Source organism: Pyrus communis, chromosome 2 (assembly GCF_041283825.1).
Source record: "Pyrus communis isolate YQ-2024b chromosome 2, ASM4128382v1, whole genome shotgun sequence".
NCBI classification, from domain to species: Eukaryota; Viridiplantae; Streptophyta; class Magnoliopsida; order Rosales; family Rosaceae; genus Pyrus; species Pyrus communis.
In genome coordinates this window covers 790,387-811,209 of record NC_142566.1, presented here as the reverse complement: position 1 = coordinate 811,209, position 20,823 = coordinate 790,387, and the positions used below count along the sequence as shown (strand labels likewise).

At 38.7% G+C, this 20,823-nt stretch overlaps 3 protein-coding genes across 3 annotated transcripts; all 3 read left to right on the top strand.

Moving 5' to 3' along the window:
* The first annotated feature begins 7,940 nt into the window (after nt 1-7,940).
* Nucleotides 7,941-9,807, top strand: LOC137748430 (uncharacterized). Its single transcript, XM_068488577.2, has 2 exons — nt 7,941-8,128; nt 9,313-9,807. The coding sequence occupies exons 1-2, from the start codon at nt 7,966-7,968 to the stop codon at nt 9,657-9,659; spliced, it is 510 nt and encodes a 169-aa protein (XP_068344678.1). The 5' UTR covers nt 7,941-7,965; the 3' UTR covers nt 9,660-9,807.
* A 1,103-nt stretch (nt 9,808-10,910) lies between these two features.
* LOC137748429 (cellulose synthase A catalytic subunit 3 [UDP-forming]) lies at nt 10,911-18,478 on the top strand. The gene is made up of 15 exons (XM_068488576.2): nt 10,911-11,442; nt 11,723-11,876; nt 12,376-12,571; nt 12,867-13,087; nt 13,177-13,291; nt 13,382-13,580; nt 14,142-14,408; nt 14,546-14,891; nt 14,979-15,116; nt 15,271-15,396; nt 15,498-15,710; nt 15,880-16,141; nt 16,338-16,540; nt 16,909-17,259; nt 17,616-18,478. The coding sequence occupies exons 2-15, from the start codon at nt 11,853-11,855 to the stop codon at nt 18,198-18,200; spliced, it is 3,246 nt and encodes a 1,081-aa protein (XP_068344677.1). The 5' UTR covers nt 10,911-11,442; nt 11,723-11,852; the 3' UTR covers nt 18,201-18,478.
* A 1,321-nt stretch (nt 18,479-19,799) lies between these two features.
* LOC137746604 (uncharacterized) lies at nt 19,800-20,734 on the top strand. The gene has a single exon (XM_068486616.2). It carries the CDS (start codon nt 19,874-19,876, stop codon nt 20,489-20,491), a length of 618 nt encoding a protein of 205 aa, XP_068342717.1. The 5' UTR covers nt 19,800-19,873; the 3' UTR covers nt 20,492-20,734.
* Nucleotides 20,735-20,823: the final 89 nt, after the last annotated feature.

Genomic DNA, 20,823 nt, shown 5'->3' with positions numbered 1-20,823 from the left:
AGAAAAGTACAAGTACTGTTCTTTTTAACCCCAGAGATGTCAATCTTAGTTGAAGTTCCAATCACGTAAGACTGGTTCACACGTCTTAGAGGAACAACGTTTCTGCTTTTCTCAATACTATAAAAAGCTAGTACAATTGCAATATCGTACTTGAAGGGCAGCTGGGAATTATGAAAAAGTCTTTTTTTTTTTTTTTTTTTTGGTGCTATATTACATATATGAAGAAAGATTTAAGGACCACAAGGTTTCTTTGATTATTTTATTAAAATATAAAATTGAGAGAAACCTTTGCTCTTCTTTTGGAAAAAGAACGAAAAAAAAAGAAGAAGAAAATATTAGTGAGTGGGGACCAAGATTGTCTGCCCTCTTAGTTTCCATCTCCTTCCATGCTCTTCCACTTTATCAACCCTTCATTTCATATCAAGTTGATTTAAGGTTCTAGATTTCGCCACGTCACCAACAATACTCAAGTTTCTTGAATGCCCAATTTTTCTGCCTTTCCCGCCGCCTTTCCCTCCCACTCCAATTTTCCTACCGTAAAATGGACCAAGATTGTGAAGATGTTGGTGATGGTGAAGATGTTGTGTGCACAGTTTTGCACCTTATGGCGCTTTTATGGAACCACATGTGAGGAGGAAGAGAGAGAGAAACATTGGAGAGAGAGAGAGCATTGAACTTTGGCAAGAGCAGCGAAGACTTTCCAATTGCTGTGTTGTGTTCTGAAAGAAAGAGAAAGCACAGAGGAGAACGCAGAGCAATTGATGCAATAAGAAAAGCAGAAGCAGAAGTACTTCTTACTCAGAGGCTGCAGAGTAATAAGGGAAATGGAAACATGCGAAAGACCAAGGTGACAAGCCCATCTGCTTCTTCCTAAATCCCACTCTTTTGCAGCACCAAAATCTGCAGATTCAAAATTAAACGCCTGGACTGAAGCACAAGAAACAGCAGATTCAAAATTTTACAAAAAATATTTGTTTTGCAGAAACCAACAGTTGAATCTCTCTTCCTCCTCACATGTGGTTCCATAAAAGCGCCATAAGGTGCAAAACTGTGCACACAACATCTTCACCATCACCAACATCTTCACAATCTTGGTCCGTTTTACGGCAGGAAAATCGGAGTGGGAGGGAAAGGCAGAAAAATTGGGCATTAAAGAAAACTTGAGTGTTGTTGGTGACATGGTGAAATCTGAAGCCTTAAATTAACTTGGTATGGAATGAATGGTTGATAAAGTGAGAGGACATGGAAAAGGATGAAAACTAGGAGGGCAGACAATCTTGGTCTGAGAGAGACACTATAGTACAAGTACATTTTTAGTTAATAATTAATTATTCATATCAATTAAAGGTATTTGTGTATATTTAAATAGATTTTAGATATATGTAAAAGTTTATATAAAAACTGACACATTTAAAGTTAAGGTTTAATTTTTAGTTATATTTGATAAATTCTGTACCCCAACCTTCTTCCCCAGTGTGTTTTGTAAATAAACTATTTATAAATAAACTTTTGTATATTTGTTTAGTGATATAGTCGATTATATAGTAAGCCGTCGGTATTAGCGGGTAGTCCCACCCCTATCCTACATCTTCATTGGAAGAAGCCCTTGGCTTTGGTTTACTACTACTCCAAAGTCCAAAACCAAAATCAGCTGCTGCTGTTGTATTATATCTAGTCTTGTTGAGTTGAGTGTCCCACGAACACAGGACACAACAGTTTAACGGAAGTAAACGTACAGAGAGAGAGGGAAGGTTAAGTCTCAGGTACAACTGAATTGCTGGTAGTAGAATTATTGCCATTGACGGTGAGTTTTGGATGAGGGTAGAAGCAATCAGGAAGAAGTATTGGAGGATGCCATACTTGGATGTCCAGCTCGTGAAAATCATTTTTTTTTTTCTCTCCGATGGAGTTATTATTGTCTGATTAGCTCTATATTCATACTTGTTTAGTACATTGTTGTGCTAGGATAGCACCAAAATCTTTTAGAACCAACTCAAGCTAGCCCACAGGAAATTTATCAAATGGAAATGCAAGAACAATATAGAAAATAACACCAAGATTTTAACGAGGTTCCTCCACAGTCAGTGTAACTAGAGTACGTCCTCGGAGCAGTAGGAGCTCACCCAATAATCCACTATCAACCAAATGGGAGTTTACAAAGTGTTGGCAATCTCACAACCCAAATAACCCAATACACCCAATAGCTCTCACACACCAAAGAAACAAATAGAGGAAGAAATATAAAGAATAATTTCTTCTTTATACATATAGCTCAAAGCTATTACAACAACAACTACTTTGGTGGATGATTACTAACCAAATGAAGCAGCAGCTTCTTCTTCCTTTTGGGCTCTCTGCAACTCTCCTTGATCTCTGCAGAAAAATGAGCTCTTTTTCTCTCTTTCTACCACACAACCGAATGGAGGGAAGAAAGCAACCAAACCCTCCATTATGAAGGAGCCAAAACTCACGGATGGTGAAGAGGACAAAACCTTTTTCAAAAGCAACCAAACTTTTCCCATTTTTCCTCCCCAAAACAAGGAAGGTGTTTGCCACCTTTGAATTTGTTTATTCTAAAGTATGGCCACTTGGTCACTTATTCAACAATCTCCACCTTGGCCAAGTTCCGAAAAACGCCATGATAAGCCAAACAACACAATTAACACACAACATCACTCCCAATCACTAGCAAGAGAACAACTCATGCCGAGCCAAATGCTCCAAAACTCCTACTGCTCAATGCCTTCTTTATATAGGCAAAATGTGAGCCAAGTTCAAGCAATGAACAAACTTGGCTACACCAACAACCTTAGTCAACATATCAGCGGGGTTGTCTTTAGTTGGAATCTTCTGGAGAATGATTTCTCCTTCATCAACTACTTCACGAACAAAGTGATAACGCACATCTATGTGCTTGGTCCTCGCATGATGAACCTGATACTTAGCCAAATAAATGGCACTCTGACTATCACAATGCACCTCCACCTGCTTCTGATCAACCCCCAAATCTCTAATCAGTCCATGTATCCAAATGGCCTCCTTTATAGCTTCAGCAACTGCCATATATTCAACCTCTGTAGTAGACAAGGCAACAGACGACTGCAAAATGGACCTCCAACAAACTGGCCCTTTAGCCATAGTAAACAAATAGCCTGTAGTAGACTTCCTTCCATCCAGATCACCTGCATAATCTGAATCAACATAACCAACTGCAAAATGACCAATACCAGAGTCATCTCTCTCAAAGCATAAACCAACGTCTCGAGTACCATGGAGATATCTCAATATCCATTTAGCTGCTTGCCAATGCTCTTTACCTGGATTATGCATATATCGACTCACCATGCCAACTGCATGAGCAATATCCGGTCTAGAGCATACCATTGCATACATCAAACTACCAACCAAATTTGCATATGGTATATCTTTCATTTGTAGCTTCTCTTTATCAGTTTTAGGACACTGTAGAGAACTTAATTTAAAATGAGGAGCCAAAGGGGTACTAACCGGTTTGGTTGAATCATGAACTCCAAACTTCCGAATCAACTTCTCAAGGTATTGTCTTTGATTCAAGCATACCAAACTTTTCTCTCTGTCTCTAGTGATCTCCATGCCAAGGATCTTCTTTGCTTCACCAAGATCCTTCATCTCGAACTCATTCTTCATTTGCTTCTTCAATTTCTCAATCTCTTCGACATTCTTTGAGGCAATCAACATATCATCAACATATATCAACAAATAAATGAAAGACCCATCTTGCAACTTCTTGAAGTACACACAATGATCATATTGACTTCTAGAATAATTTTGGCCTCTCATAAATTTATCAAACCTCAAATACCATTGTCTTGGAGATTGCTTCAAGCCATAAAGTGATTTCTTCAACTTGCAAAACAAATTCTCTTTCCCTTTCACTTTATACCCATCCGGTTGACACATATAGATCTCTTCATTCAAATAACCATGTAGGAAAGCCGTCTTCACATCGAGTTGCACAAGCTCAAGATCATATTGTGCAACAAGAGCTAACATAATATGAATTGAGGAGTGCTTCATAACTGGAGAAAATATTTCGTTGTAGTCAATGCCCTCCTTTTGTGCATACCCTTTAGCAACTAATCTTGCTTTGAATCTCACATTGCTTTTCTCATCAGCATCTTCCTTCTTGGCATACACCCATTTGCAACCAATAGCTTTCTTACCCTTAGGCAATTTAGCTAACTCCCAAGTCTTGTTTTTCATGAGAGAATTCATCTCGTCGCCCATGGCATTGCACCACTTCTCCTTTTCCTCACTCTCAATGGCTTCCTCAAAATTGGATGGAATCTCATCAGTGATAATAGGAAGAGCAAAAGCAACATAGTCACTATACCGAGCTGGCTTGGTAATTTGTCTTTTTCCTCTGTTTTTGGCAATAGACTCTTGAGGTGAAACTTGCTCTTCAACTTGAATAGAATCTTCAAGTTCAACTTCTTCAACATCCTCATGGTCTCCCACTTCTTCACTTATAGTGGCTTCGACATCAGCGGAAATAGGATTTGAAGTACTAGAGGCAACTTTCTCAAGCTCCACCTGTTGGACATCTTTCACATTCTTTTCAGAGTCTCTGAACATATTTTCTTCATCAAATGTCACATCTCTGCTGATTACAAGTTTCTTCATCTCCGGGCACCATAACCTGTAACCTTTGATACCACTACTAAAACCAAGAAAGATAGCCTTTTTGGCTCTAGGATCAAGTTTATTTTCAGTTACATGAAAATAAGCAGGTGAACCAAAAATACGAATATAATCATAATCAGTAGAAGGTTTTCCAATCCATACCTCCATTGGTGTCTTACCCTGAATAGCAGCTGAGGGTAATCGGTTGATGATGTGACATGCATAAGTAACTGCCTCTGCCCAAAATGACTTACTCAAACCCGACTGAGATAACATGCATCTAACCTTCTCAAGCAAGGTTCGATTCAATCTTTCTGCAACTCCATTTTGTTGTGGAGTTCCCTTGACACTGAAATGTCTTACAATCCCTTCTTCTTTGCAAACTTTAAAGAAATGGTCGGATGTGTATTCACCACCATTATCCGATCTCAAAATCTTAATCTTTCTCCCAGTCTGGTTCTCAACCATTTTCTTCCAATCCAAGAAAATGCTCAACACCTCACTCTTGTGCTTCATAGTGTAGACCCAAGACCTTCTTGAATAATCATCAACAAAGGTCACGAACCAATGTCTACCACTCAAAGATGGAGTCTTTGTAGGACCCCAAACATCCGAATGCACATAATCAAGAATGCCCTTCGTCTGATGTACAGCAGTACCAAACTTCACTCTAGTTTGCTTCCCCAAGACACAATGCTCACAGAAATCAAGCTTACAAGTCGTGGCACCTTTTAGAAGACCTTGTTTCACAAGCCCTTGTAGAGCTTTCTCACCGGCATGGCCTAATCTCATATGCCACAATCTAGTAGTATCAGAATCGGATGTGCCCATATTTTCTGAGATTACAGATGCTTCACCTGTCACAGTGCTTCCTTGCAATAAATACAAATGGCCACATCGAGGAGCTTTCATCACAACAAGTGCACCATAAGTCACCTTCAATGTCTGCCCATCTGAATGAAACCTGAAGCCCTTGGCTTCCAAAGTTCCCAAAGAAATAAGATTTTTCTTCAAATTCGGTACATACCGAACACCTGTCAACTCTTTAACCATGCCATCATGCAACTTCAAACGAACTGTACCAATCCCTTTTGTTGTGCAAGGATTGTCATCTCCCATGAACACAACACCGCCATCAAACTCTTTCAAGCTTGAAAACCAATCCTTGTGAGGAGTCATATGATGAGTACAACCCGTATCCAACACCCACTTAGTAGCAAAATCAAATGATGAGGAAGTGGTTAAAGCAAAATCAGGAAAATCTGCTTCAACTTCAGCAACATTAGCTTCAGAACTTTCTTTACCTTTGGTCTTCAATTTTGGACAATCTTTCTTCCAATGGCCCTTATTACGACAAAAGGCACATTCATCCCTTTCCAAAGGTTTTCTACCTTTAGAGTTTCCTCTAGGTCGAGACTGTGATTTTTTTCTACTAGAAGATGATCTTCTCTCCGATGATCTACCTTTAACAAATAAAGCTTCCGAGGTACTATCATGATTTTTATCTCTATGCCTCATTTCATAATTCATCAAGGCATTTGACACATCTTCAAATTTCACAGTTTCTTTACCATGCATAATAGTGGTAACAAAATGCTCATAAGAGTCCGGCAAGGAATTCAACAATATTAAGGCCTTATCTTCATCCTTAATATCCTCATCTAAATTTAACAAGTCGGCAATCAACTTATTAAAAGCATCAAGATGTCTAATCATTTTTGTACCTTCTTTGTATTGGAAGCGGTAGAGCTTTTTCTTCAAGTGTAGCCGGTTCTCTGCACTCTTCGTCATATACTTGTCTTCCAATTTTTGCCACAACACACTTGCCAATGTCTCCCGCATCACAAAATACTTCTGAGTTTTTGCAAGGCACAACCGAATTGAAGAGCAAGCCCACAAATTTAATTTCTCCCATTCCGACTTCGACATAGCTTCCGGCTTCTCTCCCAAAGCGGCAAGTAGATCTTGTTGAGCCAACACATCTTTGACCTCACATTGCCACATCCCAAAGTTGTTTGTGCCATCAAACTTTTCAACTTCGAACTTTGCATTTTGCACCGTAGTTCTTGCAAATCCGGAGCTGCTTCCAAAAGGATTCTCATCTTGCCCGTCTGACATTTTTGGCAATTAGACAGTACCCAAGAGCAACCAGTGCTCTGATACCAATTGTTGTGCTAGGATAGCACCAAAATCTTTTAGAACCAACTCAAGCTAGCCCACAGGAAATTTATCAAATGGAAATGCAAGAACAATATAGAAAATAACACCAAGATTTTAACGAGGTTCCTCCACAGTCAGTGTAACTAGAGTACGTCCTCGGAGCAGTAGGAGCTCACCCAATAATCCACTATCAACCAAATGGGAGTTTACAAAGTGTTGGCAATCTCACAACCCAAATAACCCAATACACCCAATAGCTCTCACACACCAAAGAAACAAATAGAGGAAGAAATATAAAGAATAATTTCTTCTCTATACATATAGCTCAAAGCTATTACAACAACAACTACTTTGGTGGATGATTACTAACCAAATGAAGCAGCAGCTTCTTCTTCCTTTTGGGCTCTCTGCAACTCTCCTTGATCTCTGCAGAAAAATGAGCTCTTTTTCTCTCTTTCTACCACACAACCGAATGGAGGGAAGAAAGCAACCAAACCCTCCATTATGAAGGAGCCAAAACTCACGGATGGTGAAGAGGACAAAACCTTTTTCAAAAGCAACCAAACTTTTCCCATTTTTCCTCCCCAAAACAAGGAAGGTGTTTGCCACCTTTGAATTTGTTTATTCTAAAGTATGGCCACTTGGCCACTTATTCAACATACATTGTATAGTAATTGCCCATTTTGTTTTAAGGGATGAAAGGGGTTAAGAGCATCATTATGTAGTTGAATATAATCTTTAATTTATCTCAAATCTTTGTTTAAGGTTATGGCTGTTTACTAGCCTTTATTAAACGGTTTGACAAATAGCATATAAAAGATCGATATTTTCCCAAACTACTTTGTAATTATACACATTATGTTGATTTGATGAAAATATGGAATTAATTTCTTATGATCATCCTATTTATATATGTATATACAGGTTTGTATATGCTTGAACTAAGCCAAGCTATTTTTCAAACTATATATGTATACGTTGCAGGCTTATTTCATAAGGATATCCAAGACAATATAGAATTTACACAATCACATTCTTGAACCATTAGCATTAGAATCGTAAGCTATAGCTATTATATAAACCGCCTAACTATCGCTTCCCGGCAGAATCCTCAATTTCGCCTGTCTCTTGCAAAACAGAACCATGATCAACCGATCCAAGGCCGAGGCCAAGGCCTGGTTCAAGGCTAAGGCCAAGGCCAAGTCGAAGTCCCTAGCCGGACGAGGATCCGGATCCTGGCAGGGGAGGATTCCAGGCCAACCGACGAAGCTCGGAGGTGAGATCCGGACTCCTCCCTCTTCTCATGGTATGCTTTTTTGCATGTTTGCTTTGGTTTTAGGGTTTGTGAGTAGGAAGAATATTATCTGTAATTTCGAATTTGCAGCTTAATTAGCACCATGCATGTATGTTTTTTTTTATGTTTTAAGGGTTACCGTGCTTGAATTTGAATTTAAATGGGGTACTTGATGATGCCTAATTTTTTTGTGCAGAAAATATGTATTTCTTTTCTTGTTCATTTAATTATTAAAAGCTATAGATATTCATATCAAAATCATTTAGGTATTTTGGTATGACCAATTTTGTTTGATTTTCCATGCCTGATTACTAGAGCATAAGTAGAATCTATCAAGTATCATCCCAAATCTGTTCGATTTGGCCCTCCTTCAGTTATTCGTGTAGAACTCATTCTCAACAAATTTCATAGGTAGTGGACTATCTTTTATTCTCAGTCAGCTATTTATGCACACAATTCCATTGGGATACCAGCCTTCGAACCCACAACATTGGGGATTTGTGCTTGCACACTTAACCACAATGGTAGGAAGAAGGCCGGTAGCTATATACACACGCACACACACGAACCCACAGCATTGAGGATTTGTGCTTGCACACTCCACCACAATGGTAGGAAGAAGGCCGGTAGCTATATATACACACACGCACACACACGAACCCACAACATTGAGCATTTGTGTTTGCTCACTTAACCACAATGGTAGGAAGAAGGCCAGTAGCTATTCACACACACACACACACACTAACCCACAACTTTACACTAACCCACAACTTTGAGGATTTGTGCTTGCACACTTGGCCACAATGGTAGGATGAAGACCAGTAGCTATACACACACACGCACACAAAACCACAACATTGAGGATTTGTGCTTGCACACTGAACCACAATGGTAGTAAGAAGGCCGGTGGCTATACACATGCGCACGCAAACACACACATATACATATATAGGTAGTAATGATATGCATATGGCTGACATTGTTATTCTCCTAACAAATTAACCCAGAGACAGAGTAGAACGTGAATGAGCATAAAGCACTAGTAGTTAGTATTTGATAATTCAACGAGATCGAGAATACAAACTAATTAAGGGCCCCACCCAAATCCAGATGGCTTACGCACTTAGCTTATATGTGCACTGTGCAATTTATGTTATTAATTAATGTATCTCCACATTTCCTCAAACACACAGATGGCCCTCCGACTCAACTCAAAAATGAAAAGGCTGTTGAAGAGAATCTGGCTAAAGTCCAGCTTGACAAGGAGAATGCTACTACTCCAAAACCAAAACCAGAAAAGAGAAAGAGCAGAATGGGTAGAACTTTCCTATTCACAGACCCTTGTCGAATTTGCAATGTGTTTGGGCACTGGACTGATTTATGCCCCTACCTGAAATTTGTCCCATACAACGTAACTAAGGTTGGCAAGGGCTATGAAATACATGACAGCCGCCATGGGAGGTATGCTGCTCCGATTTATTGTCTTAACTGTACGGTGCCGGTTGAACACGAGGCTGAAAAGTTTCCGTATGACAGCTGATGCATGGCCAGTAATCCAGGGCCATCATGTTTCGCCTCCTTCTACCCCATAATCTTTCCGATGGCGAGGAAGTTGTTGGATTATCTAGTCTTGGGCTGTTGCTTTCGTCTTTACGTGGAGGATCAACTGCAACAGCAACAAAAATAATAGGGTGCTTCCCAACTCTTCCACGCATTTCAGCTGAAATAATAGGGTTCCGCGCATTAAAAACCCTAAGACCTCTTTCTACCATAAACCCTAATTCCTAAACCCCTCGACCCCCAATTGTAAAACTCCCAGAACCCATAGCTATATATAATCCCCAAAAATCTCAATTTTACAGAACAACTTGGACTCTTCATCAGCAACGACAATGGAGGTGGAAGGAGCAGAGGGGAAGGGGAAGACAATGTTGTGCTCTCGGACGGACCCAGATGGAACACTGAACCGTAACACCTTCAACAAATCGTCAATCAGCTTCGTCAAAATGTTAATCATTTCTACTTCTTCTCTTTGAAATAATTTCGATTAGCAATATAAAATGTGTGAAAAAAAATATGAAGAAGAATGTTTCTTGAATTGATGGGATTGTAGAAATTTGCTTTTACAATTGGAAAGAATTTTTCTTTTGGCACATGTGCGGACTTCTGAATTTCACAAGCCTCTTTCGGGTGCATTATATAGCATGCTCTTGAATCTCAGTTTCTGGCTTACTTTGTTTAGTCTTGGGTGGTAGTGGATCTTTATGTTTGGAGAACGCAAATTAAAAGATCTATACTACTCAATTATAATTTTACGGCTTCTATTAGCTCATCATATTGTGTCGAGTGACAATAAGTGAATCCAAAGACGCTAATAAGCTACATTTAATGTGAATTAGGGGTAATATTACTAATAAGCTACAAATTCCTACAAAGCACACCTTCAATTGATTTTTACAAAAGCAATTTCTATAAAACATTTATTTTAATTAATAATTTAATTATCAACAAACATAGTATTTAATTTAAAATTTTAATCTACGCAACATTATTCTTTAACTTTTCTTTTTTTTGTTTTCAAAGCATTTTTCGTATTTCCTTTACCACAAACATTTTTTACCAAAAACATATAGAAGTAACGTGGCAGGACCTCATTGGGTAATTAACCAGGGTCAAAAACCTAGTACTAGTGTTGTACCGTGTACAACTGGAGGAGCAAATCCAAAGTCTTCAAGACGGACAACGAAACACTGTCAGTAATATTACCTCACAAGTTTTGCTTTCACTTTACATAATTACATTTTCTTTATTTTATTTTGCAACTTTTATTATTTAAACAATTTCGTAACAGAAAATTATAATTTTTATGAGGTAGCTGATGTGTTTACTTCCTTCACAGCCAATGCATCTCTGTCTAAAACTGTCGGTGGTAGTGAGAGAAGAGAGTCTAAAAGGCTCGTAATTGTTCCTCTGTCTCTTTCGTCCCTCTTAAGTCTTAAAGCCATTTCCTTCTCCCACAAATTATATAAATATATACTGCTATACACAGACTGAGACACTTTCTAGAGAGAGAGAGAGAGAGAGAGAGAGAGCTGTGATTGGCGTTGTGGTTTTGTCTGTTCCAGTGGATCAATAAGATCACTCTCTCTCTTGATCTTTGGGATTCAAGCAGTGAATTTTTCATCTGGGGTTTTTCCAATTTGTCTAGTTTCTGACATCTGCAGGAGAATTGGATCGATTTGGGTTTATATTCAATTGGGTTGAATTGGGTTTTCTGGATTTGAAGAATTGGTGATAAAGATCGGTTCTTTTTTTTATTGAAGGTATGTTTTGTGGTTGGATTTTAGTTTTGGTCCTTAACTGTTTAACATTTATTCTTCGGCTTTATGTTGTTCTTACATTAAAAGATAAGATTTGGAAATGTGGACTGTGCTGTTCTCCACCGGATATCACTAATTACAATCTGTTCGGTTGCTGTGAAGACCCAGGAAGAATCGTAGTTTTATTGGCCACAGTTGAATAATAAATTCAGTGATCTGTGGTGTAGAAAATGCTTGCTGAAAGTTTGTAAAATCTGACTTTTTTTTACCTTCCCTTTTCCAGGTGCTTAATCCAGATCTTGGGTTTTCGTAGTGGAAAAAAGTTAATGAGCTCATAGACATGCATAGATCTTGTTGAGATCAAACTAGAATTTTGAACCATTGTTCACATCTGAGCAAAGAAGAAGCTGGCAATGGAATCCGAAGGAGAAACTGCGGTAAGCATCCGAAGCATTCTATTGGTTTTGCAATTTTCCCTCTTTTTGATAAGAAATTGGGAGAAAGTAACAGATGGTCCCTTGCTGAGTGAAATTCTTGAGTGGATAGTGTGGCGATATAAGTCCCGAGTGATGAAGCTTTTGAAAGTTCCTGTCAGTCTTCACCACAATTTCCTAGCAAACAAATGGGGCATTAGTTCATTCAGAGTATGTTTGGGTGAGGTTCTTTCAAATTAAGGGATTTAGGTAAAGTAATGAAGAAATGGATCACAAAAACTTAGATAGTAGGGATTAGAAAGATTTTGACTAGTTCCTGCGCAGTGACCTTGTCTTTTAATTTTGGGGAGGATGTGGGGTTTTGAGTTTTTCAGATTGATATTGTAATTTTTGGTTGTTCACTATCATTATCACAATTAGCACGTGCTCCACGAGTCCTGTCATTGCAGCCATTGTCAATGCATTTTCTAAACTTTGTCTATATGAATGATTAATTACTTAGGCAAAGCCCATGAAAAGCCTCGGGGGTCAGGTCTGCCAGATCTGTGGGGATAATGTTGGGAAGACTGCGGATGGGGAACCATTCATTGCCTGCGATGTCTGTGCCTTTCCTGTTTGCAGGCCATGCTATGAGTACGAGAGGAAGGATGGAAATCAGTCTTGCCCTCAATGCAAAACCAGATACAAGAGGCACAAAGGTTTGTAAGACCTGTAATTAGTTTAGTTTCATTATTTGAGAAGATATCATGAAATAGTGAAGTTGTTAGCTAATCTTTATATTTTTAGTTGCTTATACGTATTGCAATCACAAATATGTCTAAAAAAAGCCGCAGTACTTGAATTTTATAAATTGATGGTAATTCTCTTTGGCTAGTTGATGGGAAATAAATTTTCATGACAACTTGATTTTATGCAATGTTGCAAGACCTTGATTGTTTTTATCAAACATTTTGTGTATGTAATCACTTATTATTTTTGGGTGGTTGTTTTCAGGGAGCCCTGCAATTCTTGGTGATAGAGAAGAGGATGCTGTTCCTGATGATGGTACCAGTGATTTCAACTATACTTCAGAAAATCAAAACGAGAAGCAAAAGATTGCTGAACGCATGCTAAGCTGGCATATGACATATGGCCGGGGAGAGGATGTTTCGGCTCCAAATTATGATAAAGAGGTTTCTCACAATCACATCCCTCTACTCACTAGTGGACAAGAGGTAGGCCAACATACATTTGGAAAGCTACTTTCATTCTTTTATAAGGAACTTATTCTGGAATTTAACCTTTGCAAATCGCCAATTTGTAGGTTTCCGGGGAACTGTCTGCCGCTTCACCAGAGCGCCTTTCGATGGCATCTCCTGGAGTTGGTGCTGGAAAGCGTGTGCATCATCATTCTTATGGATCAGATGTTAACCAATCCCGTATGTCTCTCCGCACATCTTATGTGACATGTTCTTAGTTTCTATATGTGTTCCTGACAACAGGGTCCTTACATTATATTCTTTCTGCAGCTAATATAAGGGTTGTGGATCCTGTGAGGGAGTTTGGTTCTCCCGGGATAGGAAATGTAGCATGGAAAGAGAGAGTGGATGGCTGGAAGATGAAGCAAGAGAAGAATGTCATTCCAATGAGCACTGGCCAAGCTACTTCTGAAAGAGGCGGTGGAGATATTGATGCCAGATCTGATGTGATTGTGGATGACTCTTTGCTGTAGGTTCTGCCTTCATTTTCTTTGTTTTGTTAATAGTTTGATTGCCAAAATAGAAAAATTTATTCTTTGCTTTTGTCTTGGTGACGGGAGTTTTACTGCCACGAGACAATTTAAAATCTAATAATAGATGGAGAGACTAGGAAGACCTCCCACTTTAACAGTATATTTATAATGCTCAAGTTCTAATACTCTATTGACACCACCAATGATCTGCTTGTTGATGACTCATTCTTGTGGGTTTTGTCTTGATTGAACTGCAAAGTTTCATATATTTCTTTGTTGATAGTTTTTAGCAAGGCTGAGAAACTTAAAATTTGCGACTTATCTTGGTTACATAAGCTTTCCTGCTATTAGAAAAGTCAAAATCTAACAGTGTGGAGAGGCTAGGCTGGTATAAGGCAAACCTTTGTTATAGCAGTAGTTGTGAACGTACTGCGTCGTGCTCTGTAGCACAGTTGTTTTCTGTCACTTAAATTTGATGGACATGTTTTTTTGTTTGTTTTCAAATTACCGTGTGGCAAGAGTTGATTTTCATGTGGATCCTCTTTCCCGTTTTGCAGGAATGATGAAGCAAGGCAGCCTCTCTCCAGAAAGGTCTCAATTCCATCATCTAGAATAAATCCTTACAGAATGGTCATTGTTCTGCGGCTTATTATTCTGTGCATTTTCTTGCACTATCGAATAACAAATCCTGTGCCCAATGCCTATGCTCTGTGGCTGATATCAGTCATTTGTGAGATTTGGTTTGCAATTTCCTGGATTCTCGATCAGTTCCCTAAGTGGCTCCCCGTTAATCGTGAAACATATCTTGACAGACTTTCGTTGAGGTGGGAAAGTTTCTTTGCAAATACTCTCAGTTGTGTCTCAGTGATTATATTCGTTTGCAAACACCAATTAGCAGTGTCATTTCAAATTTGTTTGCCCTTGTATTTTGAGTTTAATTCCGATTTCATTTGAGTTGCAGATATGACCGAGAAGGAGAACCATCAAATTTAGCTGCTGTTGACATCTTTGTCAGTACTGTCGATCCGTTGAAGGAGCCTCCTATGGTGACAGCAAATACTGTGCTATCTATTCTTGCAGTTGACTATCCAGTTGACAAGGTTTCTTGCTATGTTTCTGATGATGGAGCCGCAATGTTGACGTTTGAAGCTCTGTCTGAAACTTCAGAATTTGCTAGGAAATGGGTCCCTTTCTGCAAGAAATATGCTATTGAGCCTCGGGCTCCGGAATGGTATTTTTCACAGAAGATTGATTACTTAAAGGATAAAGTTCAACCATCATTTGTCAAAGAGCGTAGAGCGATGAAGGTAGGCCTTTAGCACACACATCTAAAACACTCTGCCTCATAACAAAAGTGCCCCTCCTTACTGCTACTCTTTCCTTTTTGGTTTCAGAGAGAATATGAAGAATTTAAAGTTCGTGTTAACGGGCTTGTTGCAAAGGCCACAAAAATACCCGAAGAAGGATGGATCATGCAAGATGGTACTCCATGGCCTGGAAATAATACTAGAGACCATCCAGGAATGATTCAGGTGGATATCTTACGTGACAGATCTCTATAAGCTATGGGAGATAGTTATTGAAGTTGATACTAACTAATTGACGCTCGTTTGGAATGCTGAAGCAGAGTTTAAAGTATATGGCCTCATTTTGTACTAAGATCTGTATTTCTTTTTCCACTTTCAGGTTTTCTTAGGCCAAAGTGGTGGGCTCGATACTGATGGTAATGAACTGCCACGTTTAGTGTATGTTTCTCGTGAAAAGCGTCCAGGTTTCCAACATCACAAGAAGGCTGGTGCTATGAATGCACTTGTGAGTATTTTTTATTTTTATGTTCTAAAGTTAGTTTATCACTTTATCTCTTTAGAATTAAGTATTTTCCTTCCTCTGATGTCAATGAAACTCTCTTGTAGGTTCGAGTATCAGCAGTTCTCACTAATGGACCTTTCTTGTTGAATCTTGATTGTGATCATTACATTAACAACAGTAAGGCCTTGAGGGAAGCTATGTGCTTTCTAATGGATCCTAACCTTGGAAAAAATGTGTGTTATGTTCAGTTTCCACAGAGGTTTGATGGTATTGATAGAAACGATCGATATGCCAATCGTAACACTGTTTTCTTTGATGTAAGTTTTCTATATTCCTTATATTCATCATAGAAAAGAGAGTAATTCTGAACTAATGTTGTTTTTGCTTCTGTATAAAATTATTAAACTTATTAAATGGTTACAAGTCTTTCACCGTGGGCTTGCAGAGACTGATTAGTGTGCTTATACATTTACTTCTGGATTTCAGATTAACTTGAGAGGTTTAGACGGAATTCAAGGACCAGTTTATGTGGGTACTGGGTGTGTCTTCAATAGAACAGCTTTGTATGGTTACGAACCTCCTGTCAAGCCTAAGCATAAGAAAACAGGAGTTCTATCTTCACTTTGTGGTGGATCACGGAAGAAGGGTTCAAAATCCAGTAAAAAGGGATCGGATAAAAAGAAATCTAAGAATGTCGATCCTACTGTGCCAATTTTCAGTCTAGAGGATATTGAAGAGGGGGTGGAAGGTAATTTTGAATTTTTTTGAATCGTAAGCTTGTACATATTTCATTTGTATATAATTGAGGTAGAGTCCACTACATATCACGCCTACTTCCAGGTGGCATAAATAATGAGTCAATGCAGGAATTTTTTTTTCTTGTTCCATTTTTAATTTTAATAGTTGGAACACTCAACATTTTACATACGCACCTTCAAAATCAGGTGCTGGATTTGATGATGAGAAGTCATTATTGATGTCACAAATGAGCCTAGAAAAGAGGTTTGGTCAGTCTTCTGTTTTTGTTGCCTCTACACTGATGGAGAATGGCGGTGTTCCTCAATCTGCGACACCAGAAACTCTTCTTAAAGAAGCTATTCATGTTATCAGCTGTGGATATGAAGACAAATCTGATTGGGGAAATGAGGTATATCATTATTTTCAATGCTTCTGTTACCTTATGTAGTATCCTTTTATTTCCAATTCAACGAGGAAAGAATAGAAAATGTTGCTTAGTATCACCTTTGAAATCCGTTTGTCTAGACAACTACAAAATTAAGCTACCTTAATTTTGTGTGGTTGAAATATGCCACTGACTGGAGTCTGTTTGAAACTTCAAATTCTCATTAACTTTCATATAAAATCTAATTCTTCTCCCTGCTTTTTATATATACTTTCTAAAGATTTTCAGGAGTTGTCATTGGTTTAATTTGGACTCGATGTCCTACCTTTATTTTCTGTTTCCTGTTGTCATTTTTGTTCACTCTTAAGAGAATGATTATATGTCTCCCACAGATTGGATGGATCTATGGTTCCGTCACAGAAGATATTCTTACAGGATTCAAGATGCATGCCCGTGGGTGGAGGTCTATATACTGCATGCCTAAGCTCCCAGCATTTAAAGGGTCTGCTCCTATTAATCTTTCAGATCGTCTGAACCAAGTGCTTCGATGGGCTTTGGGATCCGTGGAAATTCTTCTTAGTCGGCATTGTCCTATCTGGTATGGTTACAGTGGGAGGCTAAAATGGCTGGAGAGATTTGCGTATGTGAACACTACCATTTACCCAATCACTTCCATACCTCTTCTCATGTACTGTACACTGCCGGCTGTCTGTCTTCTTACCAACAAATTCATCATTCCACAGGTTTGTTATTTCGCCATAATTGCCCTCTATGCATACTCCGTCTCTCTTTTGTTTTTTTTGTTCTTTTGGCCCTTCTTTATAGAGCACTGTTTCTCTGTGATTGTTTTACCCGCAAAACCTTCTGTTTTAACTGATTCACCATAATAAATATAACTTTCCCGAAAACCATGACAAGCATTCAGTAATTGGACATGCCCCTTGATCCATGAGAGATACGATATGGTCTGTATATTGATGCACCTTGACATATATAGTTTTTTCCCCATTAAGTTCATGCCAATTTGTGTATAATTTGAAATTTTGTTAGAAGATTTATCTAAGATTTCACTAAATTTGTTGGCTCATTCTGGTTGCAGATTAGCAATCTTGCAAGTATATGGTTTATCTCCCTCTTTCTTTCTATCTTTGCAACTGGTATTCTAGAGATGAGGTGGAGTGGTGTTGGAATCGACGAGTGGTGGAGAAATGAACAGTTTTGGGTTATTGGTGGTGTTTCTGCCCATCTGTTTGCCGTTGTCCAAGGTATTCTCAAAGTACTTGCTGGTATTGACACCAACTTCACTGTCACCTCCAAGGCATCAGACGAAGATGGGGACTTTAATGAACTCTACATGTTTAAATGGACAACACTTCTGATCCCGCCAACAACTCTCCTCATCGTAAACTTGGTAGGGGTTGTAGCAGGTATATCGTATGCTATCAATAGCGGTTACCAATCATGGGGTCCCCTCTTTGGTAAGCTCTTCTTTGCCTTTTGGGTGATTGTCCATTTGTACCCCTTCCTCAAAGGTCTCATGGGACGTCAGAACCGTACGCCCACCATTGTCATCGTGTGGTCGATTCTCCTTGCTTCAATTTTCTCTTTGTTGTGGGTGAGGGTTGATCCCTTCACCACAAGAGTCACCGGACCAAATATTGACGAGTGTGGAATCAACTGCTAGACAGAAAGACGACAATGTTACTGTCCGAAAATTCACATTCAAATTTATTTGGTTTGTTTGCCCAACTAAAGCTCGAGAGGTGGGAGTTTCTTATATTTTTGATTTGATATTTGTTTCTGTCAACTGGTTTGTCCATTTGCAGCTTACACTGTTTGTAGATGATAGGAGTTGAAAGAAGAATATGTTTTGTTGTAATGTAAAAGGGGTGAATTTCATGTAATATTTGAACATAACTAGCCAACTTATTTATGAGAGATCTCAAGACTCTTAAACATCCATGGAAATCTTCTATGCTCTTCAATCACATTCGGAGTAGTTATTACCTCTACTTCAGTTATGTGAATATTTTTGCTCATCACTCTCAAATCAAATGGTTATTGTGATTGTCATTCTATGATTATCGTTAGATGATCGAGTTTAAACTTCGAGATTTGTGTGGAAGATAAATTAATGATCACTCTAATCTAATGGCAATGTACGGTAGAAAGGTAGTGAATATTATCACCACTTAAAATGTCAAGCAGAAGTGTTGGAATGGAATGCAAGTTGTTTCATGTTTTTATAAAGACTTTAACGCTAAGGACAATATATCTTTACGTATTATCTCATATGGCTAGTGATGATACAATTAACATCTAATTAGATAGATTCAATTATTAACGTGATCGGCACATGTTACTTGCCACGATGAATAATACATCACTGTGATTTAAAAATGTGATCTGCTTAGTAATTTTATTTTTATACAATGTGTCATAAATAACGTGCTCGGACAAATTTGCATCTCCCTTCCTAATTCCCAATCCCTAACCTCAATCAAGTAACCAGGACAAATTTGCATCTCGCTCTCTTCCTGCAGCCGCGCGCTATGCCACGTATCAACGTCGGATTGCTTATATTTCAGAAAAATATCGGTGTTAACTGTTAACTGTGAAGCAACAAGACCACAAGAATGAAACGCGGACGAAGGCCGCGGACAAGTAACTACGTCTTTATTTGAGAGAGCTACGTACATGAAATGAATTTTGATGTTGACTAATAGTGTTTTATGTAAAAAATGTCAACATATATCAATGCTTTATTGAGGAAAATGCAACTTATAGTTGGAGAAATTTTTAGTACATTGAGAATACGGTTCAGTACACAACTGATAGAATTCAGTTGGTCAAATTTCTTTTTAAATTTTTAAACATATAAATTTTTTATACTTAACATATTAAATCGTATTTTTACCATAATAGAGTATAATTGGTCAAATTTCTTTTTAAATTTTCAAACTTATAAATTTTTTACACTTAACTTATCGTACTTTTTCCACATTAAAAAAATGTTGCTCCTTCTTCTCTAATCTGAGTATCTCTATCTTCCAATCTGCATCGTAATCCAATCTTTGACAGTAGGCCAGCGCAGCATGACGTCACGAAACAGGTGGCCAATCCTCGTCCTTTGCATGCCCGACTGTTATTTCCAGCTCATATTGACGACACGTGTTATCAACACCTATCTAGCACCTGTATCGCAATGCCAACACTTGTCCAACGTATCGTTTCTGTATATAAGCAACCTCTGTCTTGAGCATCTTGATTCCAGATCTTTGTCTAGTATCTAAAACAACAAAGAAAAAAAAAAAGGAAAAGAAAGAATCGCAGAAGTGTTTGTTTCCCGGGAGGATAATGGTGGCAATGACGATGGCCAACACTACTGAGGAACCAATTCTGTCGAGGATGGACCGGCTCGACACCGTTCTGAGGCAGTTGGAGGAAATCCGAGGCTCGCATTCGCATTCACATTCACATACTCATTCTCCCAAGAGTAGCTCGTGCACCTCTTCACCCACGCGGACGAGCGGGACCCTCACGAGCGACGGCGGGCACGTGCCCTCGTCCGCGGAGTTGATCTCCCCAGAAAACCTAGAGAAGCACTGCCGTCCGATCGAGCACGTGATGATGGAGACCGACGCGAAGGGGTCGCTGATCGAGCGGCTGGATCACGTGGAGGACCGTGTGCTGAAGCTGTGCATGCAGCTGGAGGAGGAGTTTATGGAGACTAGTGCCGAAAGGAAGAGAGATGATGAGGCGGAGATGGTCAAGAGGAGAGAGAAAGAAGAGAGAGCGGAGATGACCAGGAGAAGTGAGAAAGAGGAGAAGATTGTTATCAGTGAGATTGAGAGGAGGACTCAAATTGATGTGATTAAGAAGAAGAAGAAGAAGAAGGGACTGAAGCAACTTGTTAAACAGTGTGTTATGGGAAAAGGAAAATCCAATAAATCAACTAAACCTTTAATTAATTAGGGTTTCTTTTCCTATGTGAACTTTTGTATGTGTTGTTTTTTTCCCTCTTCTTTTAATCCTCCCAACTTAGCTGCTTTAGTTTGGGGATTGATTGGTGAGAGTGTAAATAATCAAGCGAGAAAATGTACAACTGGTGTTTAATTAGACTACTTGTATTTTTATTTCCATAAACTGCTTCAATTTCCATATATTGAAGTTTCTGACGTGATATCAACTAAAGCATTGTACAAGCAAAGCGAAATATTACACGAATCTTTTCACTTAGTAAACTTCTACATCTTCACTTAGATTACTAAGTGAAGGGTTTGAATTGAAGCCGGACGCAGTCTTTT